At 45.6% G+C, this 12,447-nt stretch overlaps 1 protein-coding gene across 7 annotated transcripts in view; it reads left to right on the top strand.

The window, feature by feature from the left end:
- Positions 1-12,447, top strand: part of TFAP2B (transcription factor AP-2 beta) — a 32,141-nt gene extending 19,694 nt beyond the window's left edge. For 3 of the 7 annotated variants that reach the window (XM_077903694.1, XM_077903695.1, XM_077903697.1), the window contains 4 exons: positions 147-265; positions 2,446-2,587; positions 5,626-5,885; positions 6,977-10,333. In XM_077903694.1, coding sequence (XP_077759820.1) covers positions 147-265; positions 2,446-2,587; positions 5,626-5,885; positions 6,977-7,038 — 583 coding nt within the window. In that variant the 3' untranslated portion in view covers positions 7,039-10,333. Of the gene's footprint in view, positions 1-146; positions 266-2,445; positions 2,588-5,625; positions 6,143-6,976; positions 10,334-11,404 lie in introns of those variants that run through there. The other 4 variants (XM_077903692.1, XM_077903696.1, XR_013383393.1 and 1 more) reach the window with 3 other exon arrangements.

The raw sequence follows: 12,447 nt of genomic DNA, 5'->3' as shown, positions 1-12,447 counted from the left end.
AGCAAATAACCAAAAGGAAAGGGGGAAAATGTGTTAACCTCAAGTTAAAACCTCTTCAAGCTCCACTGGGCTTTAGATTGCTAAGTCTAAACTTTGTTTCAGGAACACTCTGAGGTTAATCAGAATGTTAATTCTTGCAATTTCAGAGCCAAATCGAAAAATGGGGGGAGATCTTTGCGAGAAAGGCTAGAAAAAATCGGTTTGAATTTACCCGCGGGCAGGCGCAAAGCAGCAAATGTCACGTTACTCACCTCCCTGGTGGAAGGTAAGCAAGACGTGTGGCCATTTCAAGAAGTGGCTGAGTTTAACTGTTGGCTGAGGGCTGACATTTTACACGTTTCATGATTAACTGGAAATCACTGCAATTGTTGTGCCCTTATGAGGTGGATGTCAAGCGGCTGCCTGAGAGAAGTTCAAAGGTCTTTTTACTTAGAGGGAGATGGCAATTGTAGAGAGGCCAAGGGACATGTGAGAGGGTCCCTAAGCTCTGAAGAGTGCTCGGTTCAAGACTCTAAGGCAGAACAGGGGTCACTTCTGCCACCAGGTGCAGGACTCAGTTTGTGAAACACCCACTTCTGCCACCAGGTGCAGGACTCAGTATGTGAAACACCCTCCGTATGAACTCTTGTGAGAGTAACCCTATAAGCAGCAATCCATTCTCTATCCCTCTCCTTCCCAGCTTCTATGGTCAGTAGTAGGAAACACATTGTCATTTTATGAAACGATTATTGCATTCCCGACCCCTACAGTTATTTTAAAACTCTTGCCACTCCCGGGGCCCTATCTCCTCCTGATTACCTGGGACTTACTATTATTGAAATATGGCTTAATGAAGTCAGTGAGGCCTAGGAGAAAACAGGGTTGAGGATGGTGGTGAGGAAACAAGGAGGGGAGTCACATATGATCTTCAGTGTAGATTCATCAATTGTGAATTAAAGACCCATAATTATAACAAGCATGTTCTAATTTGCTCATCATTTTGGGGTTGGGGGTGATATTTATGGTATGTAATAAACAGGATCTTCTACACAATCGAGAACAAGAGGATCTGCAGTTAATTTGTGGGGTGGGGAAGGGATAGGAAATACAGCCAGATGGTCCTAATGAAGGAAGTTGTAGAATTTTCTCTAGAGTCTAACGTGTTGGTCTTGGTTTTTTTTTTTTCTTCTATTTTTATGAATGTGATATTATGACACCCTTGTGGGGAATTGGTTTTTGGAGGAGAGCTTAGAATAAACCATAAAGTCATCACATTTATAGGCATTGCACTTTGCCATCTTTAAGGCAAAGTTGCCTGGCCCAAACTCACCTTTCAGGGACAGCAGTCACTAAATTTCCTCATCACACTCATTAGCAGTTGACTCTGCCCTCCAGGGGATTGCTAATATCACAGACCTCATTTTGTAAAAAGCAGTTAAGGTCATCTGACCAATTGTGAATTTGGGTGGAGAAGGGACAAAACTGGAAAACCACTGAAATCCCAATATTCGTTTGGCAGTTTTCAGCTTTCTGGATCTGGATTGTTGTAAGCACCAAGCCTGAAGTCTTTTGTTGTTACTATAATAATGATGATTAAAAGTAAGTCATGATCCTTAGAATAATGTAGCTGTTGGATAATTCAATATTTCTTTTTCACGTTTGGTATCTTCCCTTGGACACCTAAGGCCGTGCATTAAAGGGTAATAATGCTTTATTTGAAAGGGGCTTCCACATGAGCTGAAGAACCTCTCAGCTGTCTAGGTTTTCTATAGCTGCTATGTCACCTTGTGCAGTAGAAAATCCTTAAGTAGGTAGATGATGACAAGAACCTCTGAGGAGAAACCTGAAACCTATCAGGGAACTGACAAAGAATAAATATTCCATTGCTGGACAGAAACACTCATTCCATGTATGTTTTGCATATGTTCTTTAATATATGTGAACATGTACACACATGAAATGATGTTTGCATATATTAGTTATTAATAAGAGGTTTTTTCCTAGTACAGTTATAGGAAGATACAAAAGATAATATACAAGATAGAAATACTTTTAAATTTTAAGTTTTATTTAGAGCAGGTGTAACAGGTGCTTTTAAGGGGGGGGGGGGTGGAATCTGGCTCAAATATCCAGCCAAGTGTCTAGGTGCAATTGTAAGGTGGCCCTTGAACATGCCTGCCCACCTTTCCTTTAAGAAAAATCCCTGAAAGCTATTCAGGGGATGTCTAGTGAGGACTTGGCTAAAAGGATCATCAGGGAGAGGCTGAGAAGAGCAGCATGAGGAATTTGTTCCATCAACTTTGATGGCTTGAGAATCATTTTTATTTGGGCACCAGCCTCACCTTTGCTTTTGCCCCCAACAGCTGGCCTCTTTTGTAAATAACAACAGTTAACCAGGAAGTATCTCTTGTCCTGGGATGACTAAGAACTAGGTGCTGATTATTACCTCTGGTGCTGTCTTTTCAGGAGAAGCTGTTCACTTAGCTCGGGATTTTGGGTATATTTGTGAAACGGAGTTTCCTGCTAAAGCTGTTTCTGAGTATTTGAACCGGCAGCACACGGACCCCAGTGACCTGCACTCCCGAAAGAATATGCTGCTGGCTACCAAGTGAGTGTCCCAGACCCTCAGCCCTCCTCCCTGACTCCCACCCTGCCGCATCACCTCCCTTGGGAAGGAGGTGTTGGGGAGCGGCAATGCAGATCTCATTTGTGGAGCAGGGATGCAGCTCAGTGGTAGAAGTAGTTTTAGCTTTTGCAGCCTGTGGATTGCTGGCTAAGAAGCCCTCCCGGCTCCACCTTGCTGCCCTTCTTCCTCTCCTTCCCCCCGCCCCACCCAAGTTGATTATGGGCTGTGGGTTTGCCCTGGTCTCCCTCTATTTCCAAGTTTCTGAGGGAGGTGGTGTGGAGAATGGCCTTATTAATATGAATCCAGGCTTTTTACAGTTCTTATCCCCAACCCTGGGGATGCCAGGCAGACCTTTCTTGGGTTGGTCGTGGTTCCAGTTCTTCCCTAAATCCCTAGGTGCACATTTCTGCCTGGTTTCACATCTCCTTGTCATATGCCCGCTCAGAGTGTCTATATGTCACCCACTTGTACCCGTCTCTACCCGCAGCTCTAATTATTCTCTTTCCAACGTTGCTGTTTGGCATCTTCCACAGACGTAAAATTTACTACAACTCCAGAGGGGAAAATAGTAAATCTCTGGCTAAATTTAGGTCTAGAGCTCATTTGAACTTTTACAGTGGGTTTTCTATTTATTTGATTTACTCCTGTCTTTGGCTTCGGTGTCATATTGTTGGTGTTTTATGGCCGGCTCAGGCCTGCAGTGGGCGGCGCTGCGTGCACCCGCACGTTTCTCTCGCAGGCTCGGTCCAAACAGCGGCGCTCATTTATTTAGTGCTGGAGGACGCGGTTTGTTCCGTTGACAGCGTAATTTAAAGAAATATATGGAAGGCTGAAAAATCATTTGCTCAAATTTGTCCAGATGTTTTTGAGACGTGATTGGAATTTGATTGCCCCTTTCCGCAGGGTCAAAAAATATTAATGTCGCAGAACTTTAATTGCTTACAGACCCTGCTTTGGGCTTTGAAGATTTAGAATGTTTGACTCTAAGCATTTGTTCTCCCCAGTTCAGAATTTCCTTTTTGGCACTTTGGTAATGAGTGCAAACTTAAGGAAAGACTTTAACCATCTCTTCCAACGATCAAAACCTTGGCGCCCATCCTCTTTTTGGAAGGTTTCCTTCTGATGCACCAACTAGCAATATCACAGATCTACTGCCCTCCTGTGCCATGCCTTGCCTTGCTGCCTGGTATTGGGGGACCCGTTGGTGCTTTATAAAAGAATGAATGCACTTTGGGGAAAAAATAAAACTAAAGTGTATAAATCAGGTAATAGGATTCCACAAATTCTATCATTTCCCTAAGGAATGCTTGTAACTTCCTCCACCCCATCACCTCTTGAAGCCCTGTGGCTTCACTTACAACACCACTTCTTAACCAGGGGTATCAGAATCATCTGGGGAGCTTTTCCAAGATTTTTATTTGTGGACCTAGCCCCAGGCTCCCTGAATTGGAATCGTGGGGGAAAAGGCATGGACATGTGCATTTGAGCCCCGACGGTGTTTCTGAGGAACCCCCGGCCTAAGAACTGCCCCATTTAGGTAGAACCATTACCCATTTCCTCCTGGTTGTAAGATGTATGTGTGCATTTCAAGTGGAGAAACCCGTAGAGGAGAGGGTAGAGAGAGAGGATACCTGTTAGGATTCTCTACCCACCAGCCTTAAAGCCAAAACCGTTTCACCTGCTGCAGGTGGGGGTGGGGGAGGTATTATCTGTCTTGTTCAGCCATTACTCTTCCTGGGAGTAATCCCCCTAGCAAAGGATGCCCCAGGGTCACTTATATGGGCCTCTAGGTACCTGCCTTGTTTATCTGTTGGCCAGGCCCCATGAGTCAGGCCATCCCAGGGTGGGGGTAGGGGGGCAGGGGCTGGGACTGGAGCTCTGTGGTTTTTCTTTCTCATCACCACCCGCCCCACCCCTCCCACCAGTGGAAGCAGGCTGACAGGAGCAGTCTGCCAGTCTGTGAGAGGCTGTGGCCTTTGGGATGCCATTCCTCTGACTGGTAGCAGAGCCAAGCCATTGGACCTTCCGGGCTAAAACCCTCCTATATTTACCTTCTTGTCCACCTCCTATATTAAAAATTTCTTAAATAAGCTCAATTCATAGTTAGGCACACAGGATTTCTAAGGCTGAGAGGTTCCTCTAAATTGTAGTTGCCTTGAGGAAATAAAAACCTTCAACAAATAAAAATCTACCCTCCCCAGTGTCTTAACCATCTACCTGTAGGTTTTATTTAAACAATGTAGGAATCCTTTTATATTGACAACAATCCTGTTGTACAAAGATTTTTCAGTAGCCTTTACTTAAAAGAAAGAGGAAAAGGGGGAAAATATACCTTCCTTCCCAAATACTACAGGTAAACAGATTTTTGCTTTGGAATCAGCATTCTCTCCTGGAATAAACAGTTGCTTGCCCTAGGCCATGCAAGTCTCCGCAATCTGCTAGTGTGCCAGGGACAGGCTTGTGGCTCAGGGGCCTAAATCTTTCAGGGCTTTTTGAGCCTGATCATCAAGAGGTTAGAGAAGCAGAAGAGAAAAGGGAGAAAGGGTTTTTTTTGTGGTTGTTGTTGTTGTTGTGTTTTTTTTTTTTTTTTTTTTTTTTTTAGAACTGCCAGGTCAGAGCCAAAAATGACTGACTATTCAAAATCAAACGCTAAAGCCTAGCAGATTTCCCAAGCAGAGTTTAAGTGGTCCTGGAATGATGGAGGAAAGACTGGATTTGGGGGGGAGGGGAGGCAAACCTTTGGGATAGAAGGGGTGCATAACTCCCCCCCCTCCCCCGCTTTCCTTCTAGTCCCAGCTGCTCCAGAAGGGAGAGCGCTAGGAAGGGAAACAGAGCGGAATCGTCCACATTAGCCTCGGTCTGGTCTCCGGCTCTATGGTGACCGGGCAGACGCCTCTGGGCTCGAGTGAGCGTCTCCTTTCTAATGCCAATGACAACGACACTGAGAGTGATTTCTTTTTTTCTTTTTTTTTTTTTCTTTTTTTTTTTTTTTTTTCTTTTCCTTTCCCACGTCTTCGCAGGCAACTCTGTAAAGAATTTACGGATCTGCTGGCGCAGGACCGGACGCCCATCGGGAACAGCAGGCCCAGCCCCATCCTGGAGCCGGGGATCCAGAGCTGCCTCACGCACTTCAGCCTCATCACGCACGGCTTCGGCGCCCCAGCCATTTGCGCCGCGCTCACTGCCCTGCAGAACTATCTCACCGAGGCGCTCAAAGGCATGGACAAGATGTTCTTGAACAACACCACCACTAACAGGCACACGTCTGGGGAAGGCCCAGGTAGTAAAACTGGCGACAAGGAGGAGAAACACAGGAAATGAAAAATTTAAAAAAAAAAGAAAAATGTTTTAAATACAAAAGGAAAACAAAAAAAATTTAATTTTAGCTTTAAAATGTTGGATTGGCTTTGGAAGAATTATATTAGGTAGAATACACATACAATCAAATTTTAAAAAAAAGAGCTAAATAACTTTAAAAAAAAAAAAAACTGAGGCGCACAACGGAGCAACAATATCGGTTCCCAGTGTCTATTTCAAGATACATTTGGAGACAAACGTCCGGATTTTCCACTTCGGTTCTTTCGAGCTTAGTAATACTGATAAATAAAAGAAAACCATGATTTTCCCCCTTTGGAAAATAAACATAAGACTAAACAGGAGAAAACGCTAACTTATTGGAAGAAAATCGGAGAAACATTGTTGGTGTCAGTGCTTTTGAGAGTTGGTTGACTGAGATGCACGAACTTTTTAATTTTTAATATTTTTTTAGGAAACTCTCTCGCAGTCCCCGCCCTTCCACCTCACCTCACCCCTCTCCCAGCCACCCTTTTCTTCATTGCCCGCCCTCCCTCAAGCTGTCGCGGGGATTTTCCGGGACGAAAAGGAGTGTGGTTAGCCCCTTTGCGTTGTGTTGCGGTCCCCGCGGTGCCCCCGCCCTCCCCCGCCCCGCCCCCGCCCCTGGATCTTAACAATCCGGCACCCAGCACCCCTCCGCCCCCGTTGGCACCCTTGGGAGGGGGAGGGCGAGGGCGGGCGGGGAGGGAGGCCCACGGAGGTGCCGGCGGGGGGCGGGGAGGGTGGGGGGCTGCGGCTCGAGCCGGCCTGCCGAGCAGAGGCTCCTGCGGCTGAGGAAAATCCGGATCAATAAGTTGATTCCGACTCATCATCAGTTCCTTTCAGAAATGTTACTAATTCCCAGCCTTGCCAGCACCTGCATACAGAGAATCTTGCATTTGTTATATTTGTGTCATCTACCAATTTTAAGAACAATAGTAAAAAAAAAAAACAAAAAAGCACAATATGAATACGTTGATTAGTATGTAATTCCTTCGGAGGGGTATGTACCATTTCATTCTCTTCTGTTTTCCAAAGCTTTGCCCGCATGGTTTATGAGCTTCTTCAAAGAGGACTTGGGCTTCCTACACAATCTATAAGGTACAGAGAAAAAAAAAAAAATCCGATCCCTTTTTAATCAAAGCCTGTGTGTCAGAATTCTGCAGGTGCACTTCTTTAAAGAAGCTCAAAGGGAATAATTTAGAAAGTGGCCAATAAGAGATTGAAGCAGCTTTGAGTCTAGTTGTTAACAGATACCTCAACACGGAATTCTAGGGGAGGGGGAGCTGAAAAATGAATTTTAGGGGAGAAGAATAAGTGTTCTTGGAGCCCAATGTTTTAGCAATATTGCCCTGCCTTTGATATAGATTCCATTTCTCTGGGCTCTTTGGTGATTGCTGTTTTAGCGGGCAAGGAAGCAGCTTTTCAAGTGGTCGTGGGGAGGAGGGTGGTGAGAGCTCCCGTGTTTCAGCAACAATTGCTTTCTTACAAGATGCTTTATGAATAAGACACTCCCCCCTCCAGACGCACACTTGTTTTGGCATATAATGGCAAAATAATGAATGCAAAGTGAAAGGAGATGTATTTCAGCTTTGAATTTTACCGTCTGTATACACTGGGACTATTCCCAGTAGATAAAGTTTCCTGCGTTTAATGTCTCTCATTCTGGCAGCCCTGCTCCTTTCCTGGGGTCATCTGAGCATTATCATGAAACAAGATCTGGAACCCGTTGTCCTCATCCTCCCCAAAGCAGTGGGGAAATCCACCCCCCAGTGGTCTCTAAATTTAGTGTTGATACATGCACCTCTTTATACAAACTAGACCTTAGGACCTTTGCAACATCCCTGAAAGATAAAGATCCAGATGTCAGTTCTGCAGGATTTACACTTAGGATCTACTGGGACTCTCAGTTCTGCCGCCCCCATGCATGGGCTTTGGCCTTGAGGGGAGGTTGGACTACTGGGATTTAGGCACCTGCTGAGAGCTTTGTGCGGACACTTTTATGGGGGGAGGGAGTTAGGGAGCTGGTTTCAGGTCACCAGGAAGGTCCAAGCAACCGTTAATGTCACACCCCAGTCCATCTACCGCTAGCTCCTTTGGGGGCTTCTGGGTGTGCAGGGCTCAGCCCTAGACGAGGTGACATACAAAGGCTGGGAACTAAACCTTACGGAGAGTGTAGACACTCCATCTCTCCCCAGCTGAGAAGCCTGCGCCTTTGTCGGAGGGCCTGGCCGCTTGCATTATATGTATTCTGATTGCAAAAGGCCAGGAGAAACCACACTGAAAACCATCGTCTCCTTTCCTTGCAGGGCAACGCGCCCCACGCGTGTGACGTGCGAGAGACGCGATGGACGCGCCTTGCTCTTACTGTGCAGGTCCTGAGAGCGTGTGGGCCACTCGCGCCCAGTCGTGTTGAGGACATAGAATCAGCCGCTGGAGAGGCCTCGGGCCGCGCGGGCCCTTTTCGCTCTCGGTCTCACCCTAAGGGCTAAGGCGACCGAGAAAGCCCCATTCTCCAGTAGGTAATGGGGCGGCGCCACGCGGGCTGCAGGCGGGGAGGGTCTCAGCGCTGCCCTTGCCCTTTGCTACCAGCGGCCGCTCCGGGCGCCTGCTCCAGCAGAGCGAGTGGCCTAGACACGTCCGGGGAATCGAGAGCTTCCCCAGCCTTTGGCAGGACGAAAACTCTCTCTCCTCACGCTCCTAAAGGCGGGTGATGGGATAGGAATTGTCCTATGTGGCTACGCAGTCTCTCCTCGTCTCCCTTCGCCCTCATTTGAGGGCTGCTCCCGCGCCCCGCCGAGTAGGGCCCTCTGCGCGCTTCCCCGCCCCACCCTGGCGAGGAGAGCCCACTGCCGCCGCCGCCGCCGCCTCCTCCTCCCCCACTTCTCCTTTTATGTACGACCCCCACCCCTTTGCTTTCGTAAGCCAGGCCCGCTACGTTTATCTGATAATTGAGTTATTAAAAGATTTGGTTTCCTTGGGCCCATAAATCAATAAACAGTAGGATTAACGCAAGAGTTTGCCTTTTAAGTCAAGGGAAACATTTAAAACAAGGCCTTTTGAGCTTTGTTTTCAAACCAAACAGGTGAGTCGCAGCTCTTCCTCCACCCCTGCACTCTTTAGGCATTTTATCCATGCCGCCTGCCCCCTCCCGAATGCTCAGTCCGAAACCCAAATAGCTAAAGATAGAAAAAGAAAAAAAAAAAAAAAAAAGGGAGTCAGGATGTGGCCGCGCTGCCTTCACACTTTCCACTTTGCAAGTTCCTTTGGAGGTTCCAAAGGTCTCCTGTCCATTCTCTGTCTAACCCCGCCTCCTCCTACAGGTATTAACGGGTCTCAAGGGAGAAGAAAAAAAAAAAAAAAAGGAGGGAGAACTCCCTGAGAGAGTCTTCCACCATCAAAATCATCTTTATTTTCTCCCCCAGCTGGGAAAGTAACTTTCTCTCACCACCTCCACCCCCAAAATTATCTTGCATTTTCCTTCCTTCTCTCTGGCTCCACATCCTTAGTTTTCTCCACTCCCCCCCCCCCCCCTAAAGAACCAGAGAGGCTTTCAAAGACCTAGCTGTTTTATTTTCTTTGGCCAAGGAAACCACTTTCTCTCAAGCAATTATTTCATATCCTATGAAAACTTTGGTTGAATGGAAAACCTGAAGCCCCGGACTTATCTACACACTGTTCCTCTGGTACAAAGCCTTACTTAAAAGGGCAACTCCTTCCTACTTAGAGTGTTTATAGAGAATTTGTCATCACATCTGATATCCTGTATGCGTAATACATTATGTGGAAAGGAAATAATAACCTTAAGCCATCTGATGTTGCCTCAAGAGCCCAAACAGTGTTTCCCCTCCTGTGCCAATATATGTTAAATTATCTGGGTTAAAAAGAGAAAGAAAAGAAGGAAAGAGAGGAAGAAAGAAAGAAAGAAGAGTAAGAAGAAATATCAAAATACAAAATTCATTTTTGTTTTCTTTCAAAAAGTGTAATGAACACTATTCTTTAAATGCCAAAATTGACTCCACTGTTGAGTTGGTCTCTAATTCACTAACATTGTTTTTGCCACACAATCGAGAAATATCAATCTATTGACTCTTCAGAAGAAGAGTTCTGGAGGGTATCCATGTTAAGTTTGTATATATTTATTTATGCTTAATTTAATGGGAATGTGTAAATATGGCAAGTAGTTTGGGATTATTTATCTGTGAATCTATACCTCTGTGAATGGGTGGTTAAAAAAAAAAACAAGAAAAAAAAAAAAAAAGCTTGACCCTAGGTAGAATCCTATCTGAATTTTTCTTTGTTCTTTATAGACAAGCTGTTATGGTAATGGGTAGAAATTGGTTTATTGTCCAGTGTTGATCTGATTTACACAAATAAAAAGACTGTTGTGTTTTTGTTGTGTTTTCATCTTCAGTTTCTTGAATATGGACATTGTTTAATTCTACAGACAGAAAAAAAGGATAGCCAAGAATTTTTTTTCTTTTTGTCCCCTCTCATTGAAACACAGGCAATGTTTTCGTTACAACATAAATACAATAAATTTTGCTTCTAGAAAAACAGACCCTTTTGTTTTCACTAGGAGGTGTTTTTTTATTTTCTCAATTCCAAGTTGACACTCGTCTCTCCTATTTCTAACTAGATTTGCAATAAAAGCTCATGTTAACTGTATCTCTTCGTTGATTTTGCCCTTTAAAAAATGAGGCGTCAAATTTACTTCCCAGGTAACTAAAAAAGACTCTGTGTCCCAGTAATTAAAGAGCTTTGGGTCCAAGTCAGAGATGATGCTCCCCTCTTACTGCTAACGGGATAGTGTTCTGGCATGTTGTTCCTCGGAGGAAATGGTGCAGGAGATGCCCACAGGGCCAGGTATGGTTCCTGCACCCTAGCCTTGGGATCTGGAGGAGTTAAATGGCTTATTTCAGGATTGAACCCAACCCTGACCTCACCAGCTGTGCAAGGCCCTCCATAAACAAATGAGGAACAGTTCCTTTGACCCAGAGGAGGAAAAAGACATAGTTGTCTTAGGACGTTGGTTCTTACCTTAGGCTCAGAGGCTGCCCAGAGAAGCCAGAGCTTTTCTCATTTGGGTTAATGGGCTGCAGCCCAGCCCTAATGGGCTGCAGTGATCAAACATCTTCTCAATCTGTATTTCATCCCAAGGCTTGGGCGTCTTCCCTGAGGCGAGGAAAGTAAAGTCATCCAATATGTTACCCAGTTTGGACAAGTCACTGTTTCTCTTTGGGCCTCAGGTCTTTATCTGTAAAATGTGGGCCTCCTAGGGTCCTTTCCAACATCCAAATATTGCCTAGTTTAATTATAAAAAGCAGAAACAGTAACGTGTTCATACATTTAAGGATAATCAGCAAAGTAGAGTCTTGGTAACTCCAGATTTTGAGAGTACTTAGCATGTAGTTGGTGCTCAGTTAATTAATAATATGCCTCCTATATCAATTTTCTGTTTTTCAGGTGAATCATTCCCAGTTCTGGACTTCCCTATAGGGAAAGACAGAAAGGACAATGGAATCTGCTTTATGTGAGATTTTCCACTTCTTGGCTTCCTTATTAACTAAAGAAAGGTGGGGGAGGGTATCATGGTTAGAACTATAAATGGCTAAATCACAGAACCACCACCCCACCCCACCCCAAAAAAAGAAAGAGAAGTAGAAGGAAGGAAAGACTTGCAAGGGAAATGTGATTAAGAGGTCATGCAATCCATTTATCTATAATGAAAATAGGTATATGTATTTGTGGCTCAACTGTATTACTTTGAGTTTCCTTTTCATTTGCTTTTCGGAGAGTGAGGGCTTGGTGACCACTGGGATTATACAAAGGGGATGGTGAGTAATTTCCCTATCCTATGGCAAATCTTCCTACAGAAGAGAAGTGTCAGCTCCAACTCTGGAGCCACAGACCTGCCATCTATATTATCCCATAGGTAAATTCCAGACCACCTCCCCTTCCCACCACCATTTGACAAGGAGAGTATCTGAGACAATCACCTTTACTAGGTAAAACCCAGGATCCTGAGGGTCCCACATGTGAGAAAAGAACTAAGGGAAGACATAGAAGGAAAAACTAGAAAGGGAAGGAAAGGGGTAGGAAGCCTGAGAGGGCCATGCCTAACAAATTGGCCTCGTCGTAGCTCCCCAGTCCCTTTGTTACTGTTTCACCAGGCTGCGGGGGGAGTAAGGAAAGCCACAGCTGGACCCGCTAGGCCGCTAGGCCGCGGACCCTGACCACAGGCCCTGCACAGGGGCCCCGGGTAACCCTGGAGGAAGTGTCGCTGCCTCCCCTGCTGCCAGGAGGCAGCCAGCCGGGTTGAGCGGCTTACAGTGCCCCCAGAAGCCGCGGGCCCACCGGTATTAGCGGCTTAAGGACCCTGATTAAAAATAATGCTAGGAGGAAGACTCGATTATTTTTTTATGAGGCCACATTCTTTTCCTTCGTTTGCAAATAACAGCCCCGTGGGGTCCTTCCCCTGGGAACCCCGGGCAGTCAGAGCTTAGAGC

Source organism: Canis aureus, chromosome 7, assembly GCF_053574225.1.
Source record: "Canis aureus isolate CA01 chromosome 7, VMU_Caureus_v.1.0, whole genome shotgun sequence".
In the NCBI taxonomy this organism is placed as follows: Eukaryota; Metazoa; Chordata; class Mammalia; order Carnivora; family Canidae; genus Canis; species Canis aureus.
This window is presented reverse-complemented; position numbering and strand designations above follow the sequence as displayed.